This window comes from Rhinopithecus roxellana, chromosome 14 (assembly GCF_007565055.1).
Source record: "Rhinopithecus roxellana isolate Shanxi Qingling chromosome 14, ASM756505v1, whole genome shotgun sequence".
NCBI lineage: Eukaryota > Metazoa > Chordata > Mammalia > Primates > Cercopithecidae > Rhinopithecus > Rhinopithecus roxellana.
In genome coordinates, this window is record NC_044562.1 from 17,876,889 (window position 1) to 17,888,568 (window position 11,680).

At 46.2% G+C, this 11,680-nt stretch overlaps 1 protein-coding gene and 3 non-coding genes across 4 annotated transcripts; all 4 read left to right on the forward strand.

The window, feature by feature from the left end:
* Window positions 1–1,205: 1,205 nt before the first annotated feature.
* Window positions 1,206–11,249, forward strand: NCL (nucleolin). Its single transcript, XM_010354584.2, has 14 exons — window positions 1,206–1,469; window positions 2,321–2,437; window positions 3,623–4,103; window positions 4,781–4,978; window positions 5,084–5,170; window positions 5,357–5,498; window positions 6,547–6,671; window positions 7,293–7,416; window positions 8,187–8,344; window positions 8,866–8,989; window positions 9,224–9,357; window positions 9,858–9,984; window positions 10,370–10,596; window positions 10,745–11,249. The coding sequence occupies exons 1-14, from the start codon at window positions 1,452–1,454 to the stop codon at window positions 10,819–10,821; spliced, it is 2,139 nt and encodes a 712-aa protein (XP_010352886.2). The 5' UTR covers window positions 1,206–1,451; the 3' UTR covers window positions 10,822–11,249.
* On the forward strand, window positions 5,208–5,277 carry LOC115893358. The gene has a single exon (XR_004053370.1). It is a non-coding gene; the product is annotated as a small nucleolar RNA SNORD82 (small nucleolar RNA).
* Window positions 9,469–9,548, forward strand: LOC115893359. Its single transcript, XR_004053371.1, has one exon. It is a non-coding gene; the product is annotated as a small nucleolar RNA SNORD20 (small nucleolar RNA).
* LOC115893351 lies at window positions 10,058–10,194 on the forward strand. The gene has a single exon (XR_004053363.1). It is a non-coding gene; the product is annotated as a small nucleolar RNA SNORA75 (small nucleolar RNA).
* Window positions 11,250–11,680: the final 431 nt, after the last annotated feature.

An 11,680-nucleotide genomic window follows, 5' to 3' on the forward strand; every position in this document is an offset into this window, starting at 1 on the left:
TCTCAAGTTCCTGGACTCAAGCGATCCTCCTGCATCAGCCTCCCAAAGTACTGGGATTACAGGCATGAGCCATCACGCCTGGCCTTAATACTTTTCTTTCTTTCTGAGACGGAGTCTCGCTCTGTCGCCCAGGACTAGAGTGCAGTGGCGCGATCTCGGCTCACTACCATCTCCGACTCCCCGGTTCATGCGCCTCGGCCTCCCAAAGAGCTGGATTGCGGGCCTGAGCCACCGCGCCCCGCCTGAGGTGATTTTTAACAAGTACAGCCGTAGCTGCAGGTATCCTGGTTCTGTAGGAACAATGAGGTATGGATGGATCCATACCTGGACGGAGGGAAATGCTCTCGTTTGCTAAGTCCGGCAGCGAGGGAGACCCACCCACAAAGCTAACCGTGGAAGTCACTGGCGGCCTCCTTCGCCCTGCCGCCGGGGAACCCTGCCGGTGGCTCTCGACCTGCTCCCGAGCCATCTGGTGACACTGACTTAGCAGCCACCACCTTAATTGGCGCATTCGACCCAAATAACAACCAGGGAACCTGTGGGCGGTCAAAGGCCAGGCTTTGCGGTCGGCCCGCCCAGGCCCCTCTCCTTGCCCTGTGAGGCCAGAAAGTTACTTCTCCGAGGCCGTTCCCCATGACAAGAAATATCTCCCGCCTGAGGTTCTGTGGGGTAGGAGAGGTTCGTGCATTTCTCACAGAAAACCTCGCACAGACCCGCGACGGCCTTTATTAACGGCTCTCAGAGGTTGCCTGCAGCCGGGGGTGTCTCCAGTCCCATGCTCGCGGGCAAGCAGGGCTGAACTGTGCCTCCGAAAGGGCCAACGGGAACTCCGCGGTCCCTGAACTTCCGGGGCTGGCGGGCTTCTTTCTCCAGGGCCACCGGGAGCCCCGGCGTGAGTGCGTGCCCGGGCCTCGCACGGGGTCTTTGAGGAAATCCAAGGCTGCCCGAGCCTAGGGAGCCAGCCACATTGGAGAACCCGAGACCGCCCGATTCCACCACCCCCGCGCTCCCCTCACAGCCGGCGCCAAAAACGCCAGTCCCACGGCGCAGGCTGGGACCCGCGCGCCCACGGCCCAATCAGCGCCGGCCTTGCACAAAGCGAGCCCCGCCCCCACGGCTCAGCTGCCAGCCCCTCCCCCTCCCGTGGCCGCCTCGGCCCGCCCACTCCCCGCCCCGCGCCGTTCTCGGTTAGAGGCTCGCGATTGGCTCAGGGGGACTGCCGCGAGCTCTGGTTGGTCAGCGCGGAGTCACGAGGGCGCCGTCGTCGCCTTTCCACAGGCGATTACTGGGCAGGCTCAGTCTTTCGCCTCAGTCTCGAGCTCTCGCTGGCCTTCGGGTGTACGTGCTCCGGGATCTTCAGCACCCGCGGCCGCCATCGCCGTCGCTTGGCTTCCTCTGGATTCATCTGCGCCACTTCTCCGCTCCACACTCCGCCGCCATAAGCCGCCATCATGGTGAAGCTCGCGAAGGTAAATGGCTTGAGCGCGAGCGCAGACGTCGAGGCCTGCTCTCCGAGGGGCGAGCGCGGCGGCGCGGGGAGGAGGGCCTGCGCGCAGTCCCGGGCGCGTTCTAGGGCGCCATGCTGCGGGAAGTCTCGCGCGATTAGTGGGGAGGTCTCGCGGCTTCAGGCTACTTGGTGGCGAGGTGAAGAGCTTCTGCAGGTGCTGGGGGCGGCGAACGCGGCGGGAAAGACGGAGTCACTGAGCGCGGGGAGGGGGCGCTGGGCCCCGGGGTGGGGAGATGAGACCAAACTCCTGCGACGCGTACGAGCCGGGACCTGACTCCTGACGCACGTGCCCGGGAGCGCGGCCTGCCACGTGGGCCGCGCCGCGTGGGTCCTGGAATCTTCAGAGGCACCGGTACCTTGCGCCGGGAAATGGCGGTATCGGCCCTAGTCGGAGTCCGGGTCTGGCAAGCCGACACGTGGTGGGCCCCGGAAGGGGGCTCTGCCGCGTGCCTTTTGCGCCGTGTTTCGGGCACGTGGTGGCCTACCAGGTACCCCCACGTGGCCGCGCCGCCCTTTAAGGGGCGGGGTTGTCTTGCTGGGAAGGCATAATGCTCATGAGAAAACCAAGGTAGTTACTTTTTACCGTAGGGCGGGTTTTCTGTTTGTGAAGCCCGGTAGGAAAAATGTGGGCGGTTGAGAGTAGTCTATCTTGCTTTGCCATCAGGACTAGTTTTGATGTTGTGCTGTTTGGCACTATGAGAAATGGATCTGAGGAAGGAGATGATGGCGTTTTACTATGAACAGTAATGGCAAAATATGAATGGCCTGAAATGTCGAGGTGGAGGTGTAATGACCTACTTGTGTCCATTTTAGGCAGGTAAAAATCAAGGTGACCCCAAGAAAATGGCTCCTCCTCCAAAGGAGGTAGAAGAAGATAGTGAAGATGAAGAAATGTCAGAAGATGAAGAAGATGATAGCAGTGGAGAAGAGGTAATTTTATCCAGCTTAATGCAGAATTATGTTAAAACTACAAAATGGAGAGTTAAGACATGAAATTGGATGTCTGTGGCTAAAATAAGATTTTATTCATCCAGGTATGTTCTATTGTAGTGGTTGTTTCACAAGCTCTTCATTGACATGTCAAGATGTCATTTGGCTAAGTATTTGAATGTGAGTTTGAGACGAGGTCTGGGGATCTCCTTTCCATGTGCCTCTGCAGGGCAAGGAGTGTGATTTGTTGTGTTAAATCATTACATTTTTCCAGTTTCAACATGTTAGCCTCACCCCGACATGTAGAGCTGGGCATTGTATTCAGATCTGAGGATAACCTTCCCAGATTACTTTCCTAGCCTCCAATTAAGATTAATTGGTCTCCATTCTATTATATATAAACTTTGTAATGCTACTCACTGCGTTATAGTTATCTCTGGTGTAGACTGAGGGCTGCCGCCTCTTTGTGTTAACGTTGACCCTCTTTACTCTTTAGCAGTCCTGGCCTTTATTTGCTCACTGTAAAGACATCTGAGCACTGAATTGTGCTCAGGTTTCTCGTTGAGAATTGAATAAAAGTTTTATTCTTCCACACATTGCCTGATAAAACTATGGGATTTTCATGTAGCTAAATGATGGCTTTTATCAAACTAATATGCTCACTCTTTGATGTGTGATAGTTTTGTAAGGGATAATTATGTTTGGCCTATTTGATCTTCATTTTATCTCAGGTCCTAAGAATTGAGCTTCACCGGGCTCGGTACTGCCACCCACTGTAGGAGCCCCAAATGATTTAATAAGTTAATGCTTGGAGCCTCCTATGTGTAAGGTTCTGAATAATTTACACATAGCAATTCATTATCGTTATACATGTAATATGATACTATTACCATTTTTAGATGAGAAAGTTGGGGTTTGAGAAAGTATGAGGTGCAAGAATTCAGAGGTCTGGTTCAGAGGTATTTTAAGTGTTCAAAAGGGTTCCTTATGGCTGGGTATTCACCTGATAGTAAGGGCTCTGACCTAAGACAACATAACAGAAGCCTGGAGTTTAACATGCTAACGTGTCTAGTGCATGTGGTCTTGAACCAGAAGCCTTGCCATAATCTAACACTCATTGGGACCATGGTTATCTTTTTGGGTGTGGGGCTGGACTTACTGGTTTGGTTTTCATTTATTCTCAAGGTTGTCATACCTCAGAAGAAAGGCAAGAAGGCTGCTGCAACTTCAGCAAAGAAGGTGGTAGTTTCCCCAACAAAAAAGGTTGCAGTTGCCACACCAGCCAAGAAAGCAGCTGTCACTCCAGGCAAAAAGGCAGCAGCAACACCTGCCAAGAAGACAGTTACACCAACCAAAGCAGTTGCCACACCTGGCAAGAAGGGAGCCACACCAGGCAAAGCATTGGTAGCAACTCCTGGTAAGAAGGGTGCTGCCATCCCAGCCAAGGGGGCAAAGAATGGTAAGAATGCCAAGAAGGAAGACAGTGATGAAGAGGAGGAGGATGACAGTGAGGAAGATGATGAGGATGACGAGGACGAAGATGAGGATGAAGATGAAATTGAACCAGCAGTGATGAAAGCAGCAGCTGCTGCCCCTGCCTCAGAGGATGAGGATGATGAAGATGATGATGAGGATGAGGATGAGGATGATGACGATGAGGAAGATGGTAAGGAGTTGTCTGTCTTGGTAGTTACTGGGCTTCTGATTGCAAGATATCTTGAGATTCTGGGATCAACATATTCCACAACAACCTGGAGATGAGAGTAGAGTCCTTGTGGGGGTTCTCTGGGCTGTTGTGTGTTAGACTTAATTACCCATGAATGATTTTTGTCCCTCCTGAGAAAATTTCAACAGCACATTCTGTGAGTGTTTTTCATAATGTAGGATTTTGTTTCTTAGTGATCTTTTTTGTTTTGTTTTTGTTTTTGTTTTAATTTTTTTGACGTGGGAGTTTTTGCTGTTTCCCAGGCTGGAGTGCAGTGGTGCGCTATCTCGGCTCACTGCAACCTCCATCTCCAGGGTTCAAGCAGTTCTGCCTCAGCCTTCCAAGTAATTGTGATTACAGGTGACCACCACTGTGCCCTACTAATTTTTGTATTTTTGGTAGAAACGAGGTTTCATCATGTTGGCCAGGCTGGTCTCTGAACTCTTGACCTCAGGTGATCTACCCACCTTGGCCTCCCAAAGTGCTAGGATTACAGGCGTGAGCCACTGTGCCTGGCCCCAAGTAATCTATTCTTGCCATGACTATTAACTAAATATGGTGACAGGATTGCATTAGATTTTAAAACTGATGGTTGGTTTTGGGAGATTGCTGCAATTTTTAGGTGGCTTATCTTTCAGACTCTGAAGAAGAAGCTATGGAGACTACACCAGCCAAAGGAAAGAAAGCTGCAAAAGTTGTTCCTGTGAAAGCCAAGAACGTGGCTGAGGATGAAGATGAAGAAGAGGATGATGAGGACGAGGATGACGACGACGATGATGATGATGAGGATGAAGATGATGAGGAGGAAGATGAGGAGGAAGAAGAGGAGGAGGAAGGTAATTAAATTAGATTCTGACATACATTGACATGAGTTGTTTAAAGGAGGCACTTAAGTGTTTGTGGGTATTGATGGGTGATACATTGTTTGACATCTTGTCCAGAGCCTGTCAAAGAAGCACCTGGAAAACGAAAGAAGGAAATGGCCAAACAGAAAGCAGCTCCTGAAGCCAAGAAACAGAAAGTGGAAGGTAACTTGCAGAATTAGGGGATGTAGGGGAGATAAACAGCACAAATGATGAATGACAAAGGGACTTAATACTGAAATATGATGTTACATTGCAGTGTGCTGATGTGCTGTGTATAGAAATTTTGCTTTGGAAACTAACTTTTTATCACATTTCACAAGTAGACTGAGTTCAGCTTTTTTTGTATAGGCACAGAACCGACCACGGCTTTCAATCTCTTTGTTGGAAACCTAAACTTTAACAAATCTGCTCCTGAATTAAAAACTGGTATCAGCGATGTTTTTGCTAAAAATGATCTTGCTGTTGTGGATGTCAGAATTGGTATGACTAGGTAAGTGCTTCATGTACATTACATACACATGGGTCTGTTAATGCTTTTCCTTCCCGTTAGCAGTTACTGTAGCCTGCCACTCTTAAACATGAATAGTGTAAACATTTTCAAGGATTAGCATTAGTGAACTAAATTAGAATTATATAGAGTCCCTGGATTGCAGTTTCCACAGTCAGTCGTAACTTGGTATAGCACAGAATAATCTTAGTAAGTGTTTTTGTCTTTTTTGTTTCGTTTTGTTTTTTATTGAGACGGACTCTGGCCTTCGCTCAGACTGGAGTACAGTGGTGCAATCTTGGCTCACTGCAACCTCTACCTCCCGGGTTCAAGTGATTCTCCTTCCTAAGCCTCCCGAGTAGCTGGGATTACAGGTGCACATCACCACGCCTGGGGAATCTTTGTATTTTTAGTTGAGACAGGGTTTCACCACGTTGGCCAGGCTGGTTTCGAACTCCTGACCTCAAGTGATCCACCCACCTCGGCCTCTCAAAGTGCTGGCATTACAGGCGTGAGCCACTGTGCCCAGCCTAAATTGGGGTCTTGAGGCACCAGTGTTGGTGTTAGGCAGGAGAATCGCTTGAACCTGGGTGACGGAGGTTGCAGTGAGCCAAGTTCGCACCACTGTACTCCAGCCTGGGCAACAGATCGAGACTCTGTCTCAATTTAAAATAATAATTATTTGATGTTTATTTCTTGGAAGTACCTGAAACTATTAGACCTGACTAGTCATAGTGAATGCTTTTATCCAGACAGGATTCCCCTGTATTAGTGCTTACAGGTGTTCTTTTGTCAGCTGCTACTGTGAATTGTTATAAGCAATTTAGCTAATGATGATGACCTCAAACGTGAATGTGCGTGTCATATCTCCGTACTGAGACCTTGTTCTGTAGCTACAATTTGCAGAGCCTTGACTTTGTTTTGCTAATATTAGGGGTGCTTTTTAAAATGTGATCTTTGTTTGCACCATCACATTTGTCTAGAATACACATTGTGGACTTCAGTTTGTGTTTTCATCTGTTGTAATTTTGCCCTTCTCTCCACCTTGAAGGAAATTTGGTTATGTGGATTTTGAATCTGCTGAAGACCTGGAGAAAGCTTTGGAACTCACTGGTTTGAAAGTCTTTGGCAATGAAATTAAACTAGAGAAACCAAAAGGAAAAGACAGTAAGAAGGGTATGTAAGGCTTTAGGAGATTACGCAATAAACTCAGGAGCTAGACTCCTAGGGAAAATGCTTTGTAACCCATTTCCCTTGGTTTCCTCTTTTAAAAAATTTTTTTCCCTTTAGTTTCCTCTTACTGTGGGAATTAAATGAGCTGGTGTTTACAAGAGTACTTGGCACTGCTTGCTAGTGTTACAGTGTAAATTCTTGAGTTAGGCAAGCAAGAACGCTTTTATACAGAACATGAATTATTAGATGCATCTAAATTAATGTAAAGGCGTCTTCACTGAAACTAGATTAGGTCCCTAATTACTGTTTGCATCCTTTATTTCTCTATATACAGTTGTAATGTTTTAAATTGGTACGTTCACTTTTTTTTGTTCTAAAAATAATGTGCATCTACTCCAGGTTGAACTCTAGTGTACCCAACGGATAGTTTGACATCAGCTGTGACAACATGGAGGGACCACTTGTGTTGACACTGCTATATCTCCAAGGCACAGAGCCTTGTACATTATAAGATGTCAAATTATTTGTTGAATAGAGCTATGTATTTTTTTTCCCTCTTTTTGTTGTTGCCCCCCACCTTTGGTTTTTCAGGCCACGGAGCTCATTTTTGTTTTTTTAATCTAGAGCGAGATGCGAGAACGCTTTTGGCTAAAAATCTCCCTTACAAAGTTACTCAGGATGAATTGAAAGAAGTGTTTGAAGATGCTGCGGAGATCAGATTAGTCAGCAAGGATGGGAAAAGTAAAGGGTATGTTCTGTCTATTGAAATGTAAGGGTTTTCTTAACATGAATACACATTCCTGCTTTATAAAAGAAATGTTGGTTTGATTTTCTTAGGTGTGTAATTTTGGGCAGTTCAAGCTGTAAATCTGTGCCTCAATTACCCATCTGTACCATGGGGATAACTACTCATAGGGTGATTTTAAAAGACAAGCTAATACATGTAAAGGAGCAAGAAATGTGCCTAGCTTACAACAAATACTTTGTGAGTAGTAGCAGTTCTTTCAGTGAGGTGAGGTTACTATGAAAAAATTTTGAGTATTTGTAAAACTGTAGTGGGAAGAGGGAAGCTCAAGTTTTGATTGAAAAGTAGCATAGGCCGGGCGCGGTGGCTCAAGCCTGTAATCCCAGCACTTTGGGAGGCTGAGACGGGCGGATCATGAGGTCAGGAGATGGAGACCATCCTGGCTAACACGGTGAAACCCCGTCTCTACTAAAAAATACAAAAAACTAGCCAGGCGTGGTGGCGGGCGCCTGTAGTCCCAGCTACTCAGGAGGCTGAGGCAGGACAATGGCGTGAACCTGGGAGGCGGAGCTTGCAGTGAGCTGAGATCCGGCCACTGCACTCCAGCCTGGGCGACAGAGCAAGACTCCGTCTCAAAAAAAAAAAAAAAGAAAAGTAGCATAAAACAGGGCATTTATTGTATTCAGGTCTGAAGCAAGTTCTGTGTTGCTGAGGTAAAAGCATTTGTGTTAATGTGGTTTTAAAAACCATGAGTTCTTCTCCCTCCATTGCAGGATTGCTTATATTGAATTTAAGACAGAAGCTGATGCAGAGAAAACCTTTGAGGAAAAGCAGGGAACAGAGATCGATGGGCGATCTATTTCCCTGTACTATACTGGAGAGAAAGGTCAAAATCAAGACTATAGAGGTGGAAAGAATAGCACTTGGAGTGGTAAGAAATTAGGCTTGTTACTGGGTTCTAGAATTGATGGAGGGAACTCCTTTGTGTCTTTGTACTTCATAAGTTTATACTTTTTAATCAAAGTTACTTAAATGTAGGTGAAGATCAAGGACATTATACCCCAAGTTATACTCTTATTTGGAATAGTAATTTCTGATCTTGAATGAGAGCTCTAAAATCATTCTGCATTGGAATACAGTAGGCAAATCAGGCTTCCTTTGTAGATATGTTTTGTACTTTAAATGACTTCGACTATGTGTTTTGAATTCAGATTATTGTTCTAGGAAAACAGACCAGTAGTCAGCCTATACATAAAGAACCACCACCAGAACATTGCAACATGTACTAAGTACTTAATATGTTGAGTAACAAATGGATTTCACTTACATCATCAGTATTTGTGTGTTAACTCTTCCAAGCACTGAAATTCTTAGGAATAAGATATTACTGCTCTGACCGAAGCTGGGAACCACTGTTTCAGAGTCTTAGGAATGTGGCATCTCTATTTGCAGGTGAATCAAAAACTCTGGTTTTAAGCAACCTCTCCTACAGTGCAACAGAAGAAACTCTTCAGGAAGTATTTGAGAAAGCAACTTTTATCAAAGTACCCCAGAACCAAAATGGCAAATCTAAAGGGTAAGATAATTAATATCTTTATATCATCAGTTACAGGCTATATATGTCTTACAGGTCTAAAGGAACGTAAGGTCATGTGATCCTGTCAGAAAAGCCAATTTTAGCTACGTAAATGAGTGTAAAATAAAGAGCATCATTTAGGTACCAACTTGAGAGAAGGCTTGGCAGCATCATGTGACAGTGAAGGAGCACGTGCTTGGTAACTTACTCTAAGCATTAACTGTTCATCCTCAGGTATGCATTTATAGAGTTTGCTTCATTCGAAGATGCTAAAGAAGCTTTAAATTCCTGTAATAAAAGGGAAATTGAGGGCAGAGCAATCAGGCTGGAGTTGCAAGGACCCAGGGGATCACCTAATGCCAGAAGCCGTAAGTTCACCTGTATGGGATGCTGTGGTTGGGGGTAGCACACTCAGTGCTTTCGGTGTTTATTTTTTGCACAAATTCTGTGTTTCCTGTTGCTACTGAGTGAACAATAACTGGATATGATGACTGATTACCTGAGAAATAGTTGATGAAATCTCAAGAAGATTCCTCTAGATAGTCAAGTTCTGATCCAGCTGTGTCAACTCAGAGCAGCAAGTTTGCCCATGATTTCCTGCCCCATCCAGTGGGCAGCACCTGCTTGGGTGGTTCTTCCACTTTCCATAGAAGATGTGGGGCAGAATATCAACTATGCAGTGGCAATTTAAAAAATGTAAACTCAGAATAGCCTTACTTTAATTAAGGACTAGTTTGGCTTAGTTGCTTTTCACTGCTTTTCCACTAAGACAAGCATTCTTGGCCAAGTAGTCATACCAGGCATTGTGCAAATTCAGTGTTACTACGAACTATGACTTCACAAAGTCACAATTTTTTTTCTTCCCCAGAGCCATCCAAAACTCTGTTTGTCAAAGGCCTGTCTGAGGATACCACTGAAGAGACATTAAAGGAGTCATTTGACGGCTCTGTTCGGGCAAGGATAGTCACTGACCGGGAAACTGGGTCCTCCAAAGGGTAAGGGAAGAAAGCATGAGTGCTGCTTCCACTTGAAGGGGTTTTTGTTCTGTGGAGACCTTGAGTCTAAGGTGTCTTCTCATTGAGCTCCTTTCTGTCTATCAGTGGCAGTTTATGGATTCGCACGAGAAGAAGAGAGAATTCACAGCACTAGCATTATTTTACCTTCTGTCTTTACAGAGGTATATTTAGCTGTTTTGTGAGACATTCTGGGGTTCAAGCTGTCACACCAGTTAGTTTTCCATAGAGAGCTACTCTATCACTGGTATCTTTTCCCAAATAAACAAGGCTACTTTCTGTGGGATGGCTCCCCAGCGTGTGCAGTTAACTTGGGACGTGTGCCGTAGGTGCTTTTTATAATTGGCAATTTCATTTGGTGTTCTAGGTTTGGTTTTGTAGACTTCAACAGTGAGGAGGATGCCAAAGCTGCCAAGGAGGCCATGGAAGATGGTGAAATTGATGGAAATAAAGTTACCTTGGACTGGGCCAAACCTAAGGGTGAAGGTGGCTTTGGGGGTCGTGGTGGAGGCAGAGGCGGCTTTGGAGGACGAGGTGGTGGCAGAGGAGGCCGAGGAGGATTTGGTGGCAGAGGAGGCCGAGGAGGATTTGGTGGTAAGGCACACAGGGATAATGACTTCAGTGTCTACTGGACACCACGTAGCATATGCTCTTCAGACTGTGCCCTGTCACTGTTCCTAATCACTGGGGAGGAGGAACTTTGTACCTATTCTTTTAACAGTGTCTTGCCTTCCCCCTGTAGGGCGAGGCGGCTTCCGAGGAGGCAGAGGAGGAGGAGGTGACCACAAGCCACAAGGAAAGAAGACGAAGTTTGAATAGCTTCTGTCCCTCTGCTTTTCCTTTTCCATTTGAAAGAAAGGACTCTGGGGTTTTTACTGTTACCTGATCAATGACAGAGCCTTCTGAGGACATTCCAAGACAGTATACAGTCCTGTGGTCTCCTTGGAAATCCGTCTAGTTAACATTTCAAGGGCAATACCTTGTTGGTTTTGACTGGATATTCATATAAACTTTTTAAAGAGTTGAGTGATAGAGCTAACCCTTATCTGTAAGTTTTGAATTTATATTGTTTCATCCCATGTACAAAACCATTTTTTCCTACAAATAGTTTGGGTTTTGTTGTTGTTTCTTTTGTTATTTTTTTTTTTTTTGCGTTCGTGGGGTTGTAAAAGAAAAGAAAGCAGAATGTTTTATGGTTTTTGCTTCAGCAGCTTTAGGACAAATTAAAAGTCAACTCTGGTGCCAGACGTGTTACTTCCTAAAGAGTGTTTCCACTGGAATGTCACTGGAGAGCATGGCAAAGCCAGCTCTGCCACTCACTTCACCCATCCCAATGGAAATGGCGTAGTGCGTGTGTTTCCAGTATCCCAGCCCCCAACTTGGTTGAAATGCTGGTGAGGGGACCCGCTCCTGCAGCCCTGATGCTGATGAAGGCTGCTGCAGCTTCTCCCAGTTTTAGCAGGTCTGAGGATTATGTCCTGAAGAAGACTCTGGAAAGAGGTGCAGAAACATATTAGGTCTCCTAGGACAAGGAAGGGCATCTGGGAAAAGCAGTGGCTCACACCTGTGATCGCAACACTTGGGGACGCCGAGGTGGGCAGATCACCTGAGGTCAGGAGTTGAAGACCAGCTTGGCCAGTGTGGTAAAACCCCACCTCTACTAAAAATAAAAAAATGA

Bases quoted from the DNA above. Each gene is read 5' to 3' on its own strand.
- NCL (XM_010354584.2), top strand. The intron at 4,104-4,780 runs GTAAGGAGTTGT...CTTATCTTTCAG, and splicing joins TGATGACGATGAGGAAGATG to ACTCTGAAGAAGAAGCTATG. The intron at 8,345-8,865 runs GTAAGAAATTAG...CTCTATTTGCAG, and splicing joins AAAGAATAGCACTTGGAGTG to GTGAATCAAAAACTCTGGTT.